The sequence below is a fragment of the Haliotis rufescens genome, unplaced genomic scaffold (assembly GCF_023055435.1).
Source record: "Haliotis rufescens isolate VD_foot unplaced genomic scaffold, xgHalRufe1.0.p SCAF_6, whole genome shotgun sequence".
NCBI lineage: Eukaryota > Metazoa > Mollusca > Gastropoda > Lepetellida > Haliotidae > Haliotis > Haliotis rufescens.
The window spans coordinates 25,598,657-25,618,255 of record NW_025964334.1 but is presented as its reverse complement, the minus strand read 5'-3'; the positions used below and the strand labels follow the sequence as shown (position 1 = coordinate 25,618,255).

Below are 19,599 nucleotides of genomic sequence, written 5' to 3'. Positions count from 1 at the left end.
GTTCATTCACATAAAATAGATTTAACTGTTTGCGCTTACATCGCAACTTGCCGTCTAAGAGTCATTTCCTGTGCGCGAATCGAAAGTGAACACATGAAGTTTATCAACGGTACCATGTATTTGTAGTCACAACGAGGCATAACTTTAGACGTAATTATCATTTTTGAATGTTGTTAATCATGAATATTGACAGATTAATTATGAATGAAAATTGAGACACAGAATAAGCAAGATCACGTATTCTCGCCATTAGTTGGACATGTTCGTTGTGCTGTGTTTGTCTGGCGTTTACTGGTTTAGACGAGTTATAACTTAGGTACAAAACAGCCATTCTGTCCCTATTTTCATCGTTCTACAGTGTTGTAGCTGACATTTTAAATATTATAAGAGCAACAACGCTCTTTACCGGGCGCAGCTTATATAACTAGGTGGCTCAGTCTGCCGGCTGTGGCTCGCGATTCAAAGATCTCACGTGACTTCGGTCGTTTGGGTTTGTTGTGCAACTCTCTCCTTAGCCCGTGGATCCCCTTTCCGATCAAACACCTTCACTATCCTTAGGGTTGGGCATCCCTTGCCAATCAAACAGCACTTTACAATCCTTAGAGTTAGGCACACCTTTACAAACCTTAGTTTAGTGAGTATGGTCTGGGCTAGCTATACGTATTTTAACGAATAATTTCAATGTAATTTGAGGAAAATATGTACAATATTTATCAAGATTCTAGTTGCACAGAGGAAATGGCTACTGTGCATGCATGTAAAGATAAACAATCAATTGCTGATCACTTGGTAAACAAGCACTAATTATCCATTGGTCATGTGATAAAGTGTTGGCTAATTAGTAGGGCTGCACGGTATTACCGGTATACCGGTATACCGCAATATGAAAATGAAACAATTACGTATCGCTATACGTTTGTGATGTACCGGTATATTGACAATGATTTTGTGTTTTCAAATTGAACTTGCTTATGATTAATTATTATTACTCTTTCAACACCGTAGGCCCGTAATACCGGCCAAGAAGCATTCCCAGACACCGTAGGCCGGTATAGGCCCTACCGGCCAAGCCGTAGTCACGTCAAAATAGTATATAATTTTTTAAACCTACCAGTCATATCTTTCATTTACTAAATCTATCACATTTCACAATGTCTGAAATACGTATTCAATTTCAATTGATCATTTTTTATCAATAGATTAAGAAATTATTCACTATTTCCCGTAATGTTATTTAAAATAAAAATCTCAGACACGCACTTCGAAAACGGGTCCACATCGAACATGTCAAAGAGCAAAATAAAGATGTTTCAAGCAAAGCTTTGAATATAGTATACAAAGTTATAGATACAATCAACAAAAATATATCTAAAAGTTGTCAAACTTACTGCCAAGTTATTATTTCCATCTTTTCGTGCGATCGCTTGTAATGTAAATCAAATGACATCGGCTTTCGTCGCCTAAATTCTCGGCTCGGACACGATGTTTAATGCCAAAATTATGCATGAAAAAACTTTGTCACAGCTCGTAACCTAGCATGATACATCAACAAAGCACCATATTTTTAATATAAATCGCGATTTCCTGCTTAAGATGTTCAGAATGGCAGGATAAACAAAAAGATTTCGTCAAAATCTAAAATTCATAACACAACTGTAATTTGATTGACTGCCTTAGATCACGTGCTCAAATTTGACCAATCACAAACCTTGTAGCAGATTTTGGCGCGAAAGCGTCATTAGAAACCAATTTTTATCCAATAAAATCGATTGTTATAACTACGAAAAACTCCAGGCGATGTTACGAGCGTGAAGATGAAAGAATAAGCTTTCTAGCGATGTGTCATATGCCAGTCTTCGACAAACGTGTTATTCATACGAAGCCTCGAAAACAGTGGTATTTCTTCATGTTACTGAGCGGACAGGCGCTGTTATCGGGAAATGGGTGATGACAGATACTGTTGATAATTCTTTTTTAAAAGCTTTTTCAATAACGTAAACAATAAAAATAAAAAGGAAATAGGTAAGTGCATTTTATGAAATCGTATATTTGCCGAAAATCGTCAAATTTTCGCTTCCTTGGTCCTTAATCTGGACGTTGTGACTGAACATAATTAAGTTGTAAATGCATTATTTAAATAATGTGATAAACAATACTTTCATATTTATAAACAATAGGATCAGACCTTTCAAATGGTGTATAATATAGAGTTGCAAAGATGTTTTACAAGCAGATATTTTCTTTGATAAATGTTGGTTTCATCTATCACACAGGAATCTCTGGTTACTGGGTGTCACAGCAGTAAACGCTTCTGGTTGACTGGTGTTGAAAGAGTTAAAACAACTAATATTGTCCATCTTTTTACCTGCGATGTCATTGTGATGAAACTGCACGAACAGCTCTTTGATAAACAATTACAAACTTACGTTACCACAAACACTGGACCCATATTATACATAAATACCTCTAACATTTCTTCCTGAACCTATGAGCTAAACGCACCCATGATGTCTGGAGAATTGATACCACTAATATTTACTGCATGTTGGACTTTACCATTATGGTGCCTTAAACAGCTATTCTTGAGTCAAATAGCACAGCCAGTCAGACACAATATACAATGTCTGTTTTGTCTGATGGTTCTGGTTTTTCCCTTTTTTTTACTTTGAATAAAGCTAAACTTTGTATGATTGTACTGTGATTCAATGTGGAGGTAAAAGAATCTTAAACAGTGGACAGAACTCAATAAGTTTTCTTCCACAATATATTGCAGTACGTATTGCAATACAGAGGAATGTATCGCAATATATCGCAATACGAAATTTGGGGCAATACACAGCCCTACTAATTAGATTAACTTAAAGTGTGTAAAGTGCTCTACTGCTGTAATTAGAGTTTATGTAGCAGTGATCTGAAAGATGTTTTGAAGTGGGATGATGAAAAGTCAATGATCATACTTTTTATGCAAGTGGCTTACCAAGGCCATGTTAATTCCCCTTGTGGTATGTTGATATGCTCATCTGCACTCAGTGAGCACACTGGTCCTATATTCAGTATGTAAACAAGCTGCCACAAGTGGTGTTTTATATGCATGTAAAATTTCATACCCCAAACACTTGCTTAAAGGGGCACTGATCTAACGCAATTCCCCGGGACTGGTTGTTGCCTTTGTTATTGTTTTTTCCCAGTGAATACCCGGATGTATAGCAGAAATCTAGACTAGTTCGCGACCTCTGCTGCGCCATTCGTAAGCGCATTAGTCACTTTATGGGTAGTAATAAGGGCGTATGGTCACATTGATCAACAAAATGAAATACAGTTTTCGAGATAATAAGGAAATGTAGGTATCTTTGTGAGTATCATCGGTAATGGTGACGAAGTTTTGATAAGTCACTTGCTTGGTAATTTTGCGATTTTCGTTTACACTATTTTGACTTGCAACACAAAGTAAACATTTCACCTGAGCATATGCTTTTTTATAGTGTGTATATTTTTTTACTGTCAAACGTCTAAATATTCAGTTATTTTACAAAGTGACGGAAAGACATTTCCATCTGTATTATTATGACAACAAATTCCAAACATTTTGATGTTTAATGTCATCACCAAGAGACTGAAAATGTAACGTTGAAAAGTACATTTCTAAGTTGTTTGGCTTTTAATCCTACATAATAATCTGTCGTGATGTTTGTAGGCCCTTTTGATCGTCTTGATCAATCTGGACAGATTTATTAGTCAAAATGACTGAAATATTTACACATTTTATAAATTGCCTGAGAGAATCACATTTTACAAATTGACGGTAATATATACACGCTTACAAAGGAAAAGACCTGTGACAACAACGTCTATCGCGCATTGAAGAATTTCCCTGAAGGAAAACAAAATGCAGATATCATAATTACAACCTACCAAATTTATGTGTATAAGTTTTAGGCAGCTTCCTTGTTCGAGGAATGTATCCGTGAATATCCACACAAAGGAACAATATCCCACTCGTCTGCAGCTGTACAAAGAAACTTATTCGATGTCACGTGTCTCAGTAACAATCAAATATTTTAAAAGATATATATCGTTTCGGGATATTATAACCCGTGTTCGTTTCTCAACTGATCGCTTGGATTGTTTCAGGTGTTTTACATAGGTGTCAAGTCTCAATGGTCGGCTGAGAAAGCCCACGTGACAACTGTTTTCATAGCGTCCACGGTTCCTAAAAATTCCATTGAGTGATAGATAACAATGATCAATCAATCAACGTATTATCAGTTAACCCTTTGAACAAAGTATGTTGTTTTTACATCGGCACTTCGCGCCATGGTATGAGTGTATTCCCTTTGTTTTAGTAAACCTAGACATGTAAACACTCACTCTTGACATATCCACTGTGCAAGATAACAGTGATTAATCAATCAACGTATTTTCTGTTAATCCTTTGATGACTAGGAACGATCCGTTGATTTACAAAAAAAAGTAAATCAACTGATCATTCATCTCTTGCTGGGCTGCCACGTGCATATTACATAACACACATTTCACCTCACTTCAAACCTGGATTTAGATTGAATAATTACCCCAGACACAATAAATGCCAAATGGGAACCTTTGTCAGGTAATATAAGTGGTGCTACCACTAACTGTACCTGTAATAAATTCATTAACTGAGCATCAAGTGAATGACAACAAATACACAAGTGTAGGGTTATACGAGAAAACGTGGATGACAACAAGGGAGAAGTAATCGTATTATCGACGCAAGCCGAAATCCGAAAATGCTTTCACTGCATGGATATTTTTTTTAGTATTAAACTATAACCATCTGGGGTATTTCCAAATGACGACATCCGATGAGCTCCCTTGTTCTTTTTGTCTGTTTGTTTAGGCTGAAGAAATGAATTAACATGCGCCCTTTGTCGAAATCTTTATAGATCACAGTTAACCAATCAGTGTTCAAAAATGCGTAAAACAAATATTGCCTCCAGCCTCCAAGTTTATTTAGCTGTCCTTGCAGACGGTACCCCAGTCTCTGGTCACGCTCAGTTGCGTTGCGTATCATCCGGGTACTCACGGGGGGAAAACAATAACAAAGGCAACAACCAGTCCGTTAGATCAGTGCCCCTTTAAGTTAGCTACTGACTGATAATTACATGTATATGTTAAATGAAATATGACCCACTGAAAATATTATTGGTAGTATTTGGGATGAAAGTTGCATTCAATATATCTTTTGTTTAATATATTGTATGGGCCCTTGTGGTGCTACTTTCAACTCAAAGATTGACCTGACAATTGGTTCATTATCTAATATTGTCAACTAGTCATTTAAGTTAAATTCCCCATGTTTGCAGCAGGCTAGAAATCTAGATTATCTAGCACAGAACCATGTCTCCTGAACAAATATACTAGTTACTTGATTATCTATTTCACCATCACTTAACCTTTAGTTCCAATAAACTGCTTATTAATACTGTTTGTTTTCCTTGTTTTCAGGTTGTGATATCTGAACGGGTACACCTAAAATCTTGATCACACGACACAAAATGTTCGGTGGGAATCAGAATAAAGCAGGTGGTAAGAAAACTTACTTAAATTATTGTTTCAGGCAAAAAGTAGTAAATCATGATCATGTTCATCATTGGTTTGTTGCTCATGTTGCTCACAGCACCTCCATAAAAAAATGGACCATGAATCTGAAACATAGCATATATTCCTACATATGCCCAAACCACATTTCAGTGACCGGTTGTGATCACATGCTGTTTTGGTATTATTATTTGTTACATTAATAAAATAATATGAAGCACATATGTCAATGTCCTTTAGTCATGTTAGGGGCACGTTTTCTCTTGTAATCCAAGTTGAAGGAAAACTAATTCAAAGTCCTTGTAGGGTTCAGCTTTGGTGCTACAGGAGGAGGGACGGCTGGTGGTTTTGCCTTTGGTACCCCGACAACAACAGCCTCGGCAACCCCAGCAGGGGGTTTCAGCTTTGGTGCCCCAACAGGCACTCCAGCTGCAGGGGGGCTGTTTGGAACACCCACAACATCTGCTGCAACAGGGGGAGGATTTGCATTTGGTGGAACACCAACGCAAGCACCTGCTACTACAAATCCTGCTGGTGGATTTGCTTTTGGTGGCGCTGGTGGACAGACAACATCAGCGGCTGCTCCAGCAGGAGGCTTCTCTTTTGGGGGAGCTCAGACTACAGCAGCAGGAACAACAGCTGCAGCTCCTACTGGAGGGTTCAACTTTGGACCAACAGCACCAACAGCACAGACTGCAACAGTTGCCCCACAAACTGGGGGTTTCGGTTTAGGAACACCGGCGGGAACCACACAAGCTGCTAGTACTCCTGGGGGTTTTAGTTTTGGGGGTGCAACTTCAACACCAGGTGCAGCAACAGCACCTACTGCTGGGGGATTTGGTTTGGGACAAACAGCTACAACAGCAACAACAGGCTTCGGCTTTGGGAAACCCACAGCAGGTTGGTTTACTCTGATGACAACAATCGTTTTCTAGATGAGTTAATGTAATGACAGTTTGTATCCTTACAGCAGTTAGAGTCTGTGTTTTCTGCCTGTATGTTTTGGCTCTACTGTCTCATGCCTTGTTTAACCATGTCCCTGTTGGTATTTCAGGGCAAAATATGCCCCAAATACCCTGTGCTTGTCACAAGAGACGGACCCGTGAAGATCCGGGTTAGAAAAGATCTTCAGCAACCCATGCTTGCCGTAAAAGGCGAATATGCTTGTAAGAGGGAACTAACGGGATCGGGTGGTCAGGCTTGCTGACTTGGTTGATGCATGTTGACGTATCCCAATGGCGTGGATCGATGCTCATGATGTCAATCACTGGATTGTCTGGTGCAGACTCGATTATTTACAGACCGCTGTCATTTAGTTGGAGTATTGCTGAGTGCGGCGTTAAACAACAAACAAACAATCATAAGAGACGACTAATGAGGATCACACAGAGTAAGCTCCCGATCTTTGGATCAGCCCTCACTATATGTATGCGGTACTGGGGACCTCTTCTCCAAGGAATGTTTCAATGCCACACTTGTGAAATGATGTCAGGGATGGAAATTAGTATGAGCCCGGTTTTGTTAATTATGTATCTTAGGCTAGTAGATTTTCAAACGTCTTTGGGGAAGGGGGATTGCTACATGTTATCACTGTTAACAGTGTTTTGGGTTAATTTCCATCCCTGAATTATGTCTCGATATCTAGCAGAGGATACAATATTTGTGTTTCTTCCAGCTGCAGTTGGCATGCCAGCAGCAGGGACAGCACCTGCAGCAACCAACGCTGCAACTACAGCAGCTGCATCAGGGTTCGGTCTTGGAACTGGCGGATTCACATTCGGTTCAACAGGTCCTTCAACAGCTGTAACGACAGCCCCGGCATCCAAACCTACTGCTGTTGTAGGGGGGATGGGAACTGGTGTTCTGGGTGGGGGAGCAGGTGCTCTGGGTGGGGGAACAGGTGCTCTGGGTGGGGGAGCAGGTGCTCTAGGTGCAGGTGCTCTGGGTGGGGGAGCAGGTGCTCTGGGTGGGGGAGCAGGTGCTCTAGGTGCAGGTGCTCTGGGTGGGGGAGCAGGTGCTCTGGGTGGGGGAGCAGGTGGTCTGGGTGGGGCCAGTGCTCTAGGTGGGGGACTTAGTGGAGGATTCAGCCTTTCAGGAGCAACAGCAACAACTGCAGCAGCTAAACCTCCAACTACTGCTACTACAGGTTTGTGACAATCACTTGTAGTATGTTTTTGATATTTTTGTGAAAAATCAAGAAGCAGTGGTAGTTAAGCTTGTGTTGATGGTCTTGCAGTTTAATGTATTGAGTGCATACAGAATTAAAAAAAGGAGTGCTTTTCAGATTTTTTGTTATAAAATTAATTCTTCATTTCTTCAGCATGTTAGGGTCTGGGGAATCCATAAACCAGTTGAACTGAGTCTTGCCTCAATGTAGGATGTGTTGTTGGGGTATACGGGGGCATGGGTGGCCCAGTCGTCTAAGGTGCCACAATTCGCTGTGCAGAGTTGCGTCCCTTGGGCACGCCAGAAACCTATGATTATGGGTTCGAATACCGGTTCGCCCCGATTATGTTTCTAGGTTTGTCAGCACCATACCCGTGCTCGTGGGTTTCACCAAAGCGGTAAACGTCTGAGACCTGCATCACTCCGGGATTTGCTCCCACATTAAGCTGAAACGCCGCTATATAACTGGAATACTGTTAAAAGCAGCGTTAAACCCAACTCACTCACTCACTCACTCTTGGGGTATACGTGGCATCGACTTTACAATAGTTCTGTAAAATGTGATCTGTTTGTTTGATACAATGATAGTGCTTAGCTTCCAAATATTTGTGAGCAAAGGAGTTTTGCTTCCACTTTTATGTTTAACTGTTAAGTGTTTCCTGGGAAGATAGTTAATCAAACACTTGGGGAGCTTGTCAAACAGCACATCAGCGAGAAGTGTTTCTGTCACCAGTGATTGGCTTTGTTTACAAGTAAAATGAGGAATAAATAAGACATTGAAAATGATGTTAACATGCCTACTTTATGTAATCACAAAGTGTTGTATTTGTAGCCACAGGTGGTTTCAATCTCGGACCCGGACTTAAGCTGGGAACAGCAGCAGCAGCAACAGCCGCTCCAACTGGCTTTGGCTTGACAACACCTGCAACAGGGACAACCACTGGACTCACAACTGGAATACAGGTAACAAGCAGGAAACATTACATGCATGGTCTAGTTAATATGTCCAGATTTCTAAGGTGCTACAATTTACTGTACAGGCTTGCCAGAAAATCTTCAAGGGTTCAAACCCCAAATTCACACTGATAATGTTGTTTGTTTGTCAACACCATACACATCTAAGATGGTTAATATCTGAGACCTTCATCACATCAGGCTTTCCTCCCACATTAGGCTGGCATGGCGTGATGTGACTGGAATACTGTTAAACAGGTCTAACAACACACTCCGTCGCAGTGGTGACTCAGCATAACACCACTGCCACAGGCTAATTTGCATATCACGTGACCGGACTTTTCTCTTGTTTGTAAACAAACGCGCTTTTTCAGAAATCAGTATAGAACAGACTAATGCAAGTATTTGGGGGCGCTTTACATATTGTTTTGCATAACTATATAGATATGCTACTACAACTGCAACAGTGAGTTGCATGACAATATATATTTATGCATCAAAGTGACCGTGTCGCTAGCACTCCATTGGGCCTCGATGACAGCACGTGGAGCCGTACAACCAATGTAAACATAGGATAACTACGCAAAAACAAGTAGATTTTTACGTATTTGCATACTTTCTCAATGAAAGTTAACCATTCTTTGACATTTGTTTATGAAAATGTGTAGACTTGTCAAACATGAAACGGATGAAAAGCATATGCAATATCTTGAATGGACTGTGAAAGATGTGATGAATCGTCACATGGCGCTGGCCTGTGGCAGAGGTACTAAGCTAGCTGACTGCCGGTGGTCTAACAATTGCTACTTCACATTTTGTCCCCCAGGCAACTTCTACTACAGCCAGCACAGGTTTAAATTTGGGTCAGAAGCTGGGGACATCTACTGCAGCAACAACGGCAGCAACAGGCTTTGGCCTTGGTTCATTCGGCACACCATCCACGGCAGCAACCACTATTGGAGCAGCTGCAAGGTAGGTCTCTTGTTACTGCCATATTGTAACTTCCTCATGAAATTTAAGGGGTCACTGGTGGCCCAGTCTAACTCGAAGACACTGCAATTTTCTGTGCAGAGTTGTCTCCCTTGGGCACACAAGAAACCTATGATTGTGCATTTGAATCACGATCCGCCCCGACTGTTACAGGTTTGTCAGCGCCATACCTGTGCTTGAGGGTTTTCACCAAAGTGGTAAATGCCAGAAACCTGCATCAATTAGGGCTTTCATCCCACTGTAAGCTGACGCTCTATATTATAATTGGAATACTGGTCAAGGCAGTGTTAAACCCAACTCACCCACTCATGAAATGTTGCTTGTCGTAAGAGGCGACTTACGGGATCGGATGCTCAGACTCGCTGACTTGGTTGATGCATGTCATCAATCCCTATTGTGTGGATCGATGTTCATGATCTCAATCACTTGATTGTCTGGTCCAGACTGGATTATTTACAGACCGCCGTCATATAGCTGGAATATTGCTGAGTGCGGAGTTAAACAACAAACAAACATTCTTCAGAAATGTAATCCTGCAATATAACCTATAAATACATTTGAAGAGTTTGCCCTTGTGCTAATATTCTATAAAGCAGACTCTTCACTATAATTGCCTTAAAACAAAACAATTCAATTTGTTTCGATGTCCTGAGTGAGAACAGGAAAATGAAATATTGACATTCATATGATTATGTACTGACCCAAACAGTGTTGTTGACATTCCTTTACTTTGGTTTGTCAGCATCGGCCTGTGCTTATTGACTGCACTGAAAAACCACAGCACTATATACCCCTAATTTTGATGGCTATCTCAATTTAATATTGAACAGTTAATGTCTAAAGTTTCAAAAGACAACTTGGATACTATGCACTTGGTGATAGCATCTCCTTAGATGGTATCCATGGCAAGGAGTAATCCTGTTCCATGAAGTTGTTGTATCTGTTGCAGCACCATTACAACGACGGCGGTGAGCGCGGGGAAGCAGATGACGTACCGGCAGTTGGAGGACAATATCAACAAGTGGACAGGGGAACTGGAGGACCAGGAGAAGATCTTCCTTCAACAAGCCACACAGGTCAACGCCTGGGACCGACTCGTCATGGAGAACGGGGAGAAGGTGGGTGCAGATTCACTGGGCATGATGGAAAACGGAGAAGGTGGGTGCAGGATTCACTGGGCATGTTAGAACGGGGAGAAGGTGGGTGCAGATTCACTGGACATGATGGAAAACAGAGAAAAGGTGGGTGCAGATTCACTGGGCATGTTAGAACAGGGAGAAGGTGTGTGTAGCTTTCACTGGGCATGTTAGAACAGAGAGAAGGTGGGTGTAGGGCTCACTGGGCATGTGAAAATAGGGAGAAGTTGGTGCAGATTCACTGGGCAAGTGAGAACGGGGAGAAGGTGGGTGCAGATTCACTGGGCATGTGAGAACAGGGAGAAGGTGGGTGCAGGATTCACTGGGCATGTGAGAACAGGGAGAAGGTGGGTGCAGATTCACTGGGCAAGTGAGAACGGGTAGAAGGTGGGTGCAGATTCACTGGGCATGTGAGAACGGGGAGAAGGTGGGTGCAGATTCACTGGGCAAGTGAGAACGGGGAGAAGGTGGGTGCAGATTCACTGGGCAAGTGAGAACGGGGAGAAGGTTGGTGCAGGATTCACTGGGCATGTGAGAACGGGGAGAAGGTTGGTGCAGATTCACTGGGCATGTGAGAACGGGTAGAAGGTGGGTGCAGATTCACTGGGCATGTGAGAACGGGGAGAAGGTGGGTGCAGATTCACTGGGCATGTGAAAATAGGGAGAAGTTGGTGCAGATTCACTGGGCATGTGAGAACGGGGAGAAGGTGGGTGCAGATTCACTGGGCATGTGAGAACAGGGAGAAGGTGATTGCAGATTTCACTGGGCATGATAGAAAACAGGGAGAAGGTGGGTGCAGATTCACTGGGCATGTGAGAACGGGGAGAAGGTGGGTGCAGGATTCACTGGGCATGATGGAGAACAGGGAAAAGGTGGGTGCAGATTCACTGGGCATGTGAGAACAGGGAGAAGGTGGGTGCAGATTCACTGGGCATGTGAGAACAGGGAGAAGGTGGGTGCAGATTCACTGGGCATGTAGAACGGGGAGAAGGTGGGTGCAGATTCACTGGGCATGATGGAGAATGGGGAAAAGGTGGATGCAGATTCACTGGGCATGTGAGAACGGGGAGAAGGTGGGTGCAGATTCACTGGGCATGATGGAGAATGGGGAAAAGGTGGATGCAGATTCACTGGGCATGTTAGAAAGGGGAGAAGGTGGGTGCAGATTCACTGGGCATGTTAGAACGGGGAGAAGGTGGATGCAGATTCACTGGGCATGTTAGAAAGGGGAGAAGGTGGGTGCAGATTCACTGGGCATGGAGAACGGGGAGAAGGTGGGTGCAGATTCACTGGGCATGGAGAACGGGGAGAAGGTGGGTGCAGATTCACTGGGCATGTTAGAAAGGGGAGAAGGTGGGTGCAGATTCACTGGGCATGTGAGAACGGGGAGAAGGTGGGTGCAGATTCACTGGGCATCTGAGAACGGGGAGAAGGTGGGTGCAGATTCACTGGGCATGTGAGAACAGGGATGAAGGTGGGTGCAGGATTCCTTGGGCATGATGGAAAACAGGCAGAAGATTGGTGCAGGTTCACTGGGCATGTGAGAACGGGGAGAAGGTGGGTGCAGATTCACTGGGCATGTGAGAACGGGGAGAAGATGGGTGCAGATTCACTGGGCATGTGAGAACGGGGAGAAGGTGGTTGCAGATTTCACTGGGCATGATGGAAAACAGGGAGAAGGTGGGTGCAGATTCACTGGGCATGTGAGAACGGGGAGAAGGTGGGTGCAGATTCACTGGGCATGTGAGAACGGGGAGAAGGTGGGTGCAGATTCACTGGGCATGATGGAGAATGGGGAAAAGGTGGTTGCAGATTCACTGGGCATGTGAGAACGGGGAGAAGGTGGTTGCAGATTTCACTGGGCATGATGGAAAACAGGGAGAAGGTGGGTGCAGATTCACTGGGCATGTGAGAACGGGGAGAAGGTGGGTGCAGATTCACTGGGCATGATGGAGAATGGGGAAAAGGTGGGTGCAGATTCACTGGGCATGATGGAGAACGGGGAGAAGGTGGTTGCAGATTCACTGGGCATGATGGAGAATGGGGAGAAGGTGGGTGCAGATTCACTGGGCATAATGGAGAACAGGGAGAAGGTGGGTGCAGATTCACTGGGCATGATGGAAGACAGGGAGAAGGTGGGTGCAGATTCACTTGGCATGATGGAGAACAGGGAGAAGGTGGGTGCAGATTCACCGGGCATGATGGAGAACAGGGAGAAGGTGGGTGCAGATTCACTGGGCATGATGGAGAACGGGGAGAAGGTGGGTGCAGATTCACTGGGCATCTGAGAACGGGGAGAAGGTGGGTGCAGATTCACTGGGCATCTGAGAACGGGGAGAAGGTGGGTGCAGATTCACTGGGCATCTGAGAACGGGGAGAAGGTGGGTGCAGATTCACTGGGCATGTGAGAACGGGGAGAAGTTGGGTGCAGGATTCACTGGGCATGGAGAACGGGGAGAAGGTGGGTGCAGGATTCACTGGGCATGTGAGAACGGGGAGAAGGTGGGTGCAGATTCACTGGGCATGATGGAGAACGGGGAGAAGGTGGGAGCAGGATTCACTGGGCATGATGGAGAACGGGGAGCCAGTTTGGGTGGTCAGACATTTGGTTGATGCATGTCGTCTTCCCAGTTGCGTAGATGTCTGCTCATGCATGTGCTACCAAGGCTGTATTGGAGAGACGTGTTTGTCAGCTGTTTTTGCTGTCTCTGCAGATTGTGTCTCTGAACAAGGAGGTGGAGAGAGTGAAGACTGACCAGCAGAAGCTGGACCATGAGCTGGACTTCATCCACTCCCAGCAGCGGGAGCTGGAGGAGCTGCTGGACCCCCTGGAGAAGACCCTGGACCTCCTGCCACCCATCAGCTACCAGCAGCACGCGGACCTGGAGCGGGAACACACGTGAGTCAGCCAGTCTGGCAGCATGGGGCCATGCTTAGCATGGGCCAGAACACAGGATCAGGTTGTGTTGGTCAAATTATACTGAGTATTGTTGTAAGCCCTTCCTGCTTGCTACCACAACTTTCTGTGTGAAATGGGGACAAGTTTTCTCAGAAACTACAGAAGTTACTTGAATGAAAGTTTGCATGCTTATCTAAGACATACTTGTCAAGACTGAGTTAAAAAATTGATGGCATACAACCTTTATCCGTGTTATTTTACTTGGTGCATAGTTTGTGCAATGGGGACACATTTTCTCAGAAACTACTGAAGTTAGCTTATCTAAGAAATACTTACCAAGACTGAGTTATTTTTTCCAGGGAAGGGACCTTTTAGATGAAATTAAGCGGCCCAAGTGCCTATCTCTTCTTAAGGCTTTATTGGACTCTTTTTATAGTTTATATTCATTACCATATGAACCAACAAAGTTCTAATGTGCCCCGTGGTGGTGATAGTGGTAACAGTTTTTTTTGTTATATTTACTACGCTATGAATAAAGTTCTAATGTGCCCCATGGCGGGGGATAGTGATAACGCAGTTTTCTTGTTATATTTACTACTCTATGAATATAGTTCTGATGTGCCTTATGGTGGGGGATAGTGATAATGCAGTTTTCTTGTTAGAATTAGGGTTATGACATGGACCTTTATTTTTATGCTTAATTTCAAACGCTGTAGCTTTGTAGGAACTGAGCTGACTGCGACAGAAAATCCCCTTCCCTGCTCCCTCAGTTGACATGTTTTACATAAGCTTGATACTCAGATGAGATGACCAACTGGACAACTATGACAACTATGATGAATCACAACATCCTTCTCTCACTTCTGTAGATTGGTATCCAAGATATATTTATAAGATGGTATATTCATTCTAGACTAGATTACTAAAGGACATAATCTTGGTCCACGTGATCTTGATAAAATATTATGTATCCAGAATTGGAGGGGAATCAATTTCTCAGCGGGCGAATAAATCCCTTATACCCCACCATGAACAAGTCAGGCTGCATGTGGATTTCTGAGAGGCAGAATAAATCCCTTCTATCGGCTTCAAAGCTTCAGTGGAAGTCATGTGACATCAGCTCATTTATACAGCTGTTTTCTATCAATGTGTTTGAATTATTTTACATTGTCATATTAAAACATGTCAGTAAGATAAATATGTAGTAGCAGGATCATGAGGGATACATGGGCTTTTATACGTCCCTCGTTTGGTTTTATTCCTAATGCAGGACGCATAGAACCCCATGTACCTGTTATGATCCTGCTACAACTTATAGTGTGTCTTGTTTGAGAACATGTAATATATATGGAGAAGGTAAATGAGTATCTTGAAGAAGTTGTCTCCCTTATTGCAGCATGGCCGTATAACTTGAGGCTGTAGTTCTTTCATCAGAGTTTGGGCATCAGTCTCTCTAGTGCAGTGTAGTTTTTTGTGTGTTTTATCTCAAGGACATATCTTATTAGAAAACTTTGAAGTAGCAGTAGATATATTGTCAACTGAGTTACTTCACTTTACAAAGGGGGCGGTCGGGTAGCCTGGTGGTTAAAGCGTTCGCTCGTCACGCCGAAGACCCGGGGTCGATTCCCGACATGGGTACAATGTGTGAAGCCCATTTCTGGTGTCCCCCGCCGTGATATTGCTGGAATTTTGCTTAAAGCGGGGTAAAACCATATTCACTCACTCACTCACTTTACAAAGATATGCCCCCTTGGGATTTCTGGGTTAGAATTGGTCCCCTTCAACAAATGCAGGTCATAAGAGGCGACTTAATTGATCGAATGTTCAGGCTCTGTGATTTGGTAGATGGTTTGTCATCATACCCCAACATCTTGGATCATTGCTCACAATATCAAATACTGAATTGTCAGGTCATAACTCTGTTATTTATGGACCGACATATAGTTTGAATATTGCCGAGTACAGCTTTAAACAATAAACAAACAAACAAGGCCAAGCAGGACAGAAAGAATCAGGAAAAGAAATAGCACTGTATGCAAGTTTAGCCCAAACCAAATATACTACTCGAGTAAGCCTTAACTTTACCTAAGTTCTTTGACTCCCTGGGGCGGTGGGGTAGCCTAGTGGTTAAAGCGTTGACTTGTCATGCTGAACACCCAGGTTCGATTCCCCACATGAGTACAATGTGTGAAGCCCATTTTCCAGTGTCCCGTCGTGATATTGCTGTAATACTGCTAAAAGCAGAGTAGAACTATACTCGCTCAGTATTTGACTCCCAAACTCTTAAACTTGAACATAAGGGTGATGCCCCATTGATTTTCATGCTTAATTCAAACACTGTAAGCCTACGTCGGGTGGAAATGGTCAAATGCTTAAGTTGTGTTGCAGGTACCAGCTGGCAGAGAGTCTGGATGCCCAACTGAAGAGGATGGGGCAGGACCTGACCGAGATCATTGACCGCCTCAACTCCTCCAACTCCAAGACTGACGCCCAGGACCCGGTGAGGAGACAACACTCATGTTTCACTTGGAAGCCATCAGACAAAAAGTGTTTTGTTTATAGAATAATTGTGATACAGGTGCCTCTAATGTTGTAAAAGACCTGCATCATTTCAGGAGTTCCACATCAAGCTGACATGCCATGATTAAACGCAGATACTTATCAATGTCCTGTTTCAGTGTTTGAAACAATTTTAAAACCCAACAAGACCCAATATTACCTGCCCTCATTCAGTAATTGTAAACATTGGAAAATCATGTAAAATAAGAGACAAAATCGCGTCTTGATTCAGTTGAATTAATGCAAACAATTACTTGAGAATCGATGAAGAGTTATAAAACTTATCTGCCAGACAGTCGGGCAGGTGGAGCAAAATTTCATGCAGCCTGACAGAAAAGTTACCAGCCACAGGCTGGCAGGCAAGCAGTTACTTTGGACACTGCGCTGTTTAACCAAACTCACTCACTCACTCACTCAAAATCCTGGTACAAGCTCTTGATGTAAGTTTGTTAATATGTCTATTAGAGCATTGTGGTTTGCTTATTTAATTGTACCTACTATGAAAAGTGAGGCCAGAAGATATACTGAGTCTGGACATTGATGGTGTGATGGTCGGCAGGATTGCCGTCTATGTATGTACTGAAGGACTGCAATGGTGTTGTGTTACATTTGTTGATGGTGTTTGTGTGTGTTTAGACCCAACAGATCACCAAGATCCTGAACGCCCACATGGACTCCCTGCTGTGGATTGACAGAAACACAGGTAAGTGGACACGCCTCCCTGGAGTCATCAGCGTGACCAATACACATGACAAGGCCGATCCAGCATTTTTAAAAGGAAGGGGTCCAAGGTATCAATTTCTATCGGGCAGGGGGTGGCATTGTCTACTCTGGGTGTGCCTATGTATGGGACGTAAAGAAGATAAAAAATCTGTCATATTTACTGATTCAAATCTCACTTGGGTGTGAGAACATGAGTGAATCTCTCGCAGAAGTTTCTTTTTAATTATTCCGAGTAGTTCATTGTGAGTGTGTCTGCGCTGACAACGACATCTCATTGATTAGTCATGAAAGAATGTTTCTTGAAATTACTAAAATGAAGGTTTCTTGAACGCCACACTCAGCAATATTCCACCTATATGAAGGTGAGCTGTGAATAATCAAGTCTAGATCAGACAAGCCAGTGATTAACGTCATGAGCATCTATACGTGCAATTGGGATATGATATGTATCAATCAACCTGACCACCAAACCAAATCCATTAGTATTCTCCTATGACAAGCATGGTTTTGCCTGGGGCCTATATTCTTACCCGGAACACACACACACACACACTCCACGCCGCGCCACGCCACACCACACCACGCCACACCACACCACGGGTTTACAATGAAGCAACTAACAGTATTGTATACTATTACCTGACCCTTATTTGAAGTATATAGGGATGGTTTTGGGGGCGTTGTGGTAGCCTAGTGGTTAAAGCATTGCTTCATCACGCCTAAGCCCCAGGTTCGATTCCCCATATGACTACAATGTGTAAGCCCATTTTCCGGTGTCCCCAGCCGTGATAGTGCTGGAATATTGCTAGAAGCGGGGTAAAATCATACTCAATCACTCAATGTTGATTGATAATGTTGAAGTGTTTATAAAAGTCATTTAGTTTTGATACAACAGATGTAAATATGATGTGTATATTTTCAGTGACTTTGAGTCGTCGAGTGGAAGACATCGGGAAACAGATGGATTCACAAAGAAAGGAGCAGGAGAGGAACTTCCGCCTGGCCTACAGTTGATAAAGATGTCTGTGTGTTGTGTTGGATGTGTCGTCATGGTGTTGATCTGGCTGGGAGGCTAGTCAGACATACAGGATGGATGACACATGGGAGACATGGGAGGCTGCACTCCATCATGAGAGTAATAGATCTACAGACATTGGTAGTTGCCCAGGCGGAGAGCAAGATGCATACCAACTTGTGACTTGATTGTTATGTTTTCTATCGAGCCTGAGCATACATTTTCATTGTCCAAAGAACTGTAATCAAAACTGATACTTTGTGAAAGAGTTTTCATGGCTTGAAACAAGACGTTCCTTGTGTGTAAATGCCACTTGCTGATGTCAGCAGTTTTCACTGTCCTCCTGTCATCCTGTCTCACCACTAGTGTCACCCACTGTAAATCTCATTGCTGTCAATCTCATTGCAAACATTTGCAGTGGTCTACTAATAATTCAATTTGGATTCCAACACTGTCAATGCCTTTGTATGTATATATATCATTGATATGACTCATTCTTTGGAATCATTCTGTTCAGGAATAGAAGAAAAAAGACTTTCAAGTCAAATACTTTGATGTTTTCTATTTATGTAGTTACTGATATTGCAATTTCATCAGCTCATGTTTCCAACATCAGATAGTATTGTCATCTGTTAAGTTACAGGGGCACGGGGTAGCAGTGTGGTTAAACTAGTGGTTAAATGTTGGCTCATCATGCTAAAGACCTGGGTTTGATTCTCCACATGGGTACAATGTGTGAAGCCGATTCCTTGTGTCCCTGTGATGTTGTTGGAATATTGCTAAAAGCAGCATAAAACCATACTCACTCTTAAGTAACAATTAGGTAATGCAGACATGGTAAGCAATTCTAGAACAAAAACACCCATTGTTAAATCATGTCAAGTTTCTACTGAAGGATGTGACGAACGAGCTGTGTGATCAGGAAAAATTTCAGTGAATTTTTATCAACCTCATCAAGCAATGCTTATCATCCTTTTAATTGATGGGAAAATGTTGTCAATAAATTGTCCATCCCAGATCATATCCATGTTCTCAAGAGACAATTAAACTATATTTTGTATCTGTCTGTGTTGAGAATTGTGAATAGTTTCAGGAATCACATGAAGCCACCATGAGCCCTAGACACTGGCGTTCTACACCATTAAACCAGTGATCCATGCTTGTAAGAGACCACTGAAATGGAAATTGGCTTTTCACAATGACCACTGAATGACAAGTGAACGTTGTGTATTTCACGCCATAGTCTCAATTGTCAGCTGTTGAAATAATCTAATTTGTAAACCAGTGAACAAGAATATTCGGCATTTGAATTTTCATCTCTTAATACTAAAATTTCCAGAACGTAATTGCGTATCTCTATGACGACGTTAGTATTACGTTACATTGTAACGTTATTCCACAACGTTACAACAACGTTGCAAATTAAAGTTGTGATAACGTTGTGCTTTGGACATTACAACACTTTTTGTAAATGATGTTTAGGAAACCACTTGTAGATCTACCATCTCTACTAAATGTTGTCACAAGCAATATTACAGTTAAAAACAATTGGCGCACATTTTTTGCGACGTGAGAG

At 42.7% G+C, this 19,599-nt stretch overlaps 1 protein-coding gene across 2 annotated transcripts; it reads left to right on the top strand.

The window, feature by feature from the left end:
* The first annotated feature begins 27 nt into the window (after window positions 1-27).
* Window positions 28-19,085, top strand: LOC124111438 (nuclear pore glycoprotein p62-like). 2 transcript variants are annotated; one of them, XM_046471143.2, is made up of 11 exons: window positions 28-109; window positions 5,488-5,568; window positions 5,887-6,480; window positions 7,256-7,726; window positions 8,579-8,709; window positions 9,527-9,672; window positions 10,640-10,808; window positions 13,542-13,726; window positions 16,115-16,226; window positions 16,922-16,988; window positions 17,931-19,085. In XM_046471143.2, exons 2-11 carry the CDS (start codon window positions 5,538-5,540, stop codon window positions 18,020-18,022), a joined length of 1,998 nt encoding a protein of 665 aa, XP_046327099.2. In that variant the 5' UTR covers window positions 28-109; window positions 5,488-5,537; the 3' UTR covers window positions 18,023-19,085. The 2 variants fall into 2 exon arrangements, with proteins under 2 accessions (XP_046327099.2, XP_046327098.2); XM_046471142.2 differs by having other exon boundaries at window positions 66-150.
* The last annotated feature ends 514 nt before the right edge of the window (window positions 19,086-19,599 follow it).